Genomic DNA, 2,282 nt, shown 5'->3' on the forward strand with positions numbered 1-2,282 from the left:
GACCTTCTGGAGTGGAATAAGAACATGAGAGAGGGAGAGAGAGAGAGAGAGAGAGAGAGAGAGAGAGAGAGAGAGAGAGAGAGAGAGAGAGAGAGAGAGAGAGAAATAAGAACATGAGAGAGGGAGAGAGAGAGAGGGAGAGAGAGAGAGGGAGAGAGAGAGAGGAGAGAGAGAGAGAGAGAGAGAGGGAGAGAGAGAGAGAGAGGGAGAGAGAGAGAGAAATAAGAACATGAGAGAGGGAAAGAGTGAGAGAGGGAGAGAGAGAGAGAGAAATAAGAACATGAGAGAGGGAAAGAGTGAGAGAGGGAGAGAGAGAGAGAGACAAATAAGAACATGAGAGAGGGAGAGAGAGAAATAAGAACATGAGAGAGGGAAAGAGTGAGAGAGGGAGAGAGAGAGTGAGAGAAATAAGAACATGAGAGAGGGAGAGAGAGAAATAAGAACATGAGAGAGGGAAAGAGTGAGAGAGGGAGAGAGAGAGAGAAATAAGAACATGAGAGAGGGAGAGAGAGAAATAAGAACATGAGAGAGGGAAGAGTGAGAGAGGGAGAGAGAGAGAGAAATAAGAACATGAGAGAGGGAGAGAGTGAAATAAGAACATGAGAGAGGGAGAGAGAGAAATAAGAACATGAGAGAGGGAGAGAGGGAGAGGGACAGAAGAGAAAGATGTAGGGAGAAAGAGAGACAGATATGAGAGGTAGGGAGATGAGATGGAGAGGGAGAAAGAGAGAAGGAGAAAGTTGAATGATCTCACCCTGGCCACATGGTTATAACAAGGTCCTCCAGGCTGATTCAAAGCCGCTCCATCGTAGAATAATATTTATTAACTTTAATCCCCCTCTACACCTCCTCACATTCCCCTCCTTTCATAGCTACAGGAGTGTGCCAGAAATAGCACCCCCCTCCATCCATCCCTCCCTGCTTCCTCCCAGTCTCCTTCCCTTCCCTGGTCAGGTCTACAGTGCAATAGACAGGTGCTTTATACCCTGTGGATGGCATATAGTGAGGAAACGTAGGTTCCACTGGATGGCTGGTTGTGTATACAGTGGGCTTTTCTTTCTAAGGTGTTTATGGAAGGAGATGTCATACGGTTTAGTAAGTGTGTTGGGTGTGGCACAACTGACTCTCAGCTTGCCATTGTTATGCCTGTCTGTGAATCTCTGTCATAAGGAAGTAAGATAACCTAGGATAACCCAATACAACCAGAGATAGTCAGTGATAACCAAAGTGTTAGTAGACATAGTGTGATGCCTCATGACAGTGCTTGGTCTTGGATAATGTATGATATCTTTATAGTCTCTGGTCCTGTGCTGCTCAGCAATAGCAACGACAACATCATTCATTCCTGCTGGGGTCACACATGTATGTACTCAGAATACTGTAAGGCCATGTCTGAATACCCATACTTGCATTCTAAATAGTAGGCTGATTGGATATGTGACATTTAGAATGTTTCATCTAGTACGAATTCACTGCATGCTATTGAAGAAGAGAATCATTTCTTCATACCAGTGTGTCAGACAATCAGAGAAGGGGACCGGCTGTTGCAAAATGAACCAAGGTGAGAAACAATGCAACTGTCCATAAGATGAGGCGTTCTCAGTAGAGGTGAGCCTTGTGTGTTCATATTTGTTTCTTGCTGCATACATTAGTACTAAACAGTTTGTTTTAAATAGTATGCAGTATATAGTATGTCAATTTCGGACACAGCCTAAGTACTGTATATTTGGACAAAAGCTAAATGGCATATATTATATTAATGAAATGCTGAAATCTAAGCTAGTTTTCCCGTCTGCAGTTATGTCACTTTCCCAAACTACAGTATAATGATGGCAGTAATGAGTTTATTCTGTGAATAATAATAAAGTGGTTTTGACATATTACAAATACAACCCTTATGGTTAGAGCTTGATATTGTACAATGTTATCTGCTAAAAGACTGAAAATGGTTTTCAGAATAAAGCTTTCCCTTCATTCTTGTGGTCATGATTGGCTCTGAAATGGAGCATTTTCCCATTACATATTAGGAGAAGAATCTCCTATATGAGTGAAACAGCACAGAGAAACAGAGCTACACTTCCATCATCTGGATCAGATATGGTGCAGCTAGACAAACACAGCTAAATGACATTTTGTTCTGATGTTTCAAAGACATACATTGGTTAAGAATACAGAAGGGGAGAGGTCATTTCCTGTGTGGTTGGGAGTGAGAGGGAATGCGGGGGAAGCTGGGGGAGTGACTTCACCATGGCCTACCCTTGGATAGGGATCTGGATCAGGAC

At 42.9% G+C, this 2,282-nt stretch overlaps 1 protein-coding gene across 1 annotated transcript in view; it reads right to left on the minus strand.

Moving 5' to 3' along the window:
- Positions 1–765, minus strand: part of LOC116363227 (extensin-like) — a 4,825-nt gene extending 4,060 nt beyond the window's left edge. The window contains exon 1 of the mRNA XM_031817037.1: positions 755–765. Within this exon, the coding sequence (XP_031672897.1) occupies positions 755–765 (11 nt within the window). The remainder of the gene's footprint in view (positions 1–754) is intronic.
- Between the last annotated feature and the right edge of the window lie 1,517 nt (positions 766–2,282).

Source organism: Oncorhynchus kisutch, unplaced genomic scaffold, assembly GCF_002021735.2.
Source record: "Oncorhynchus kisutch isolate 150728-3 unplaced genomic scaffold, Okis_V2 scaffold919, whole genome shotgun sequence".
NCBI lineage: Eukaryota > Metazoa > Chordata > Actinopteri > Salmoniformes > Salmonidae > Oncorhynchus > Oncorhynchus kisutch.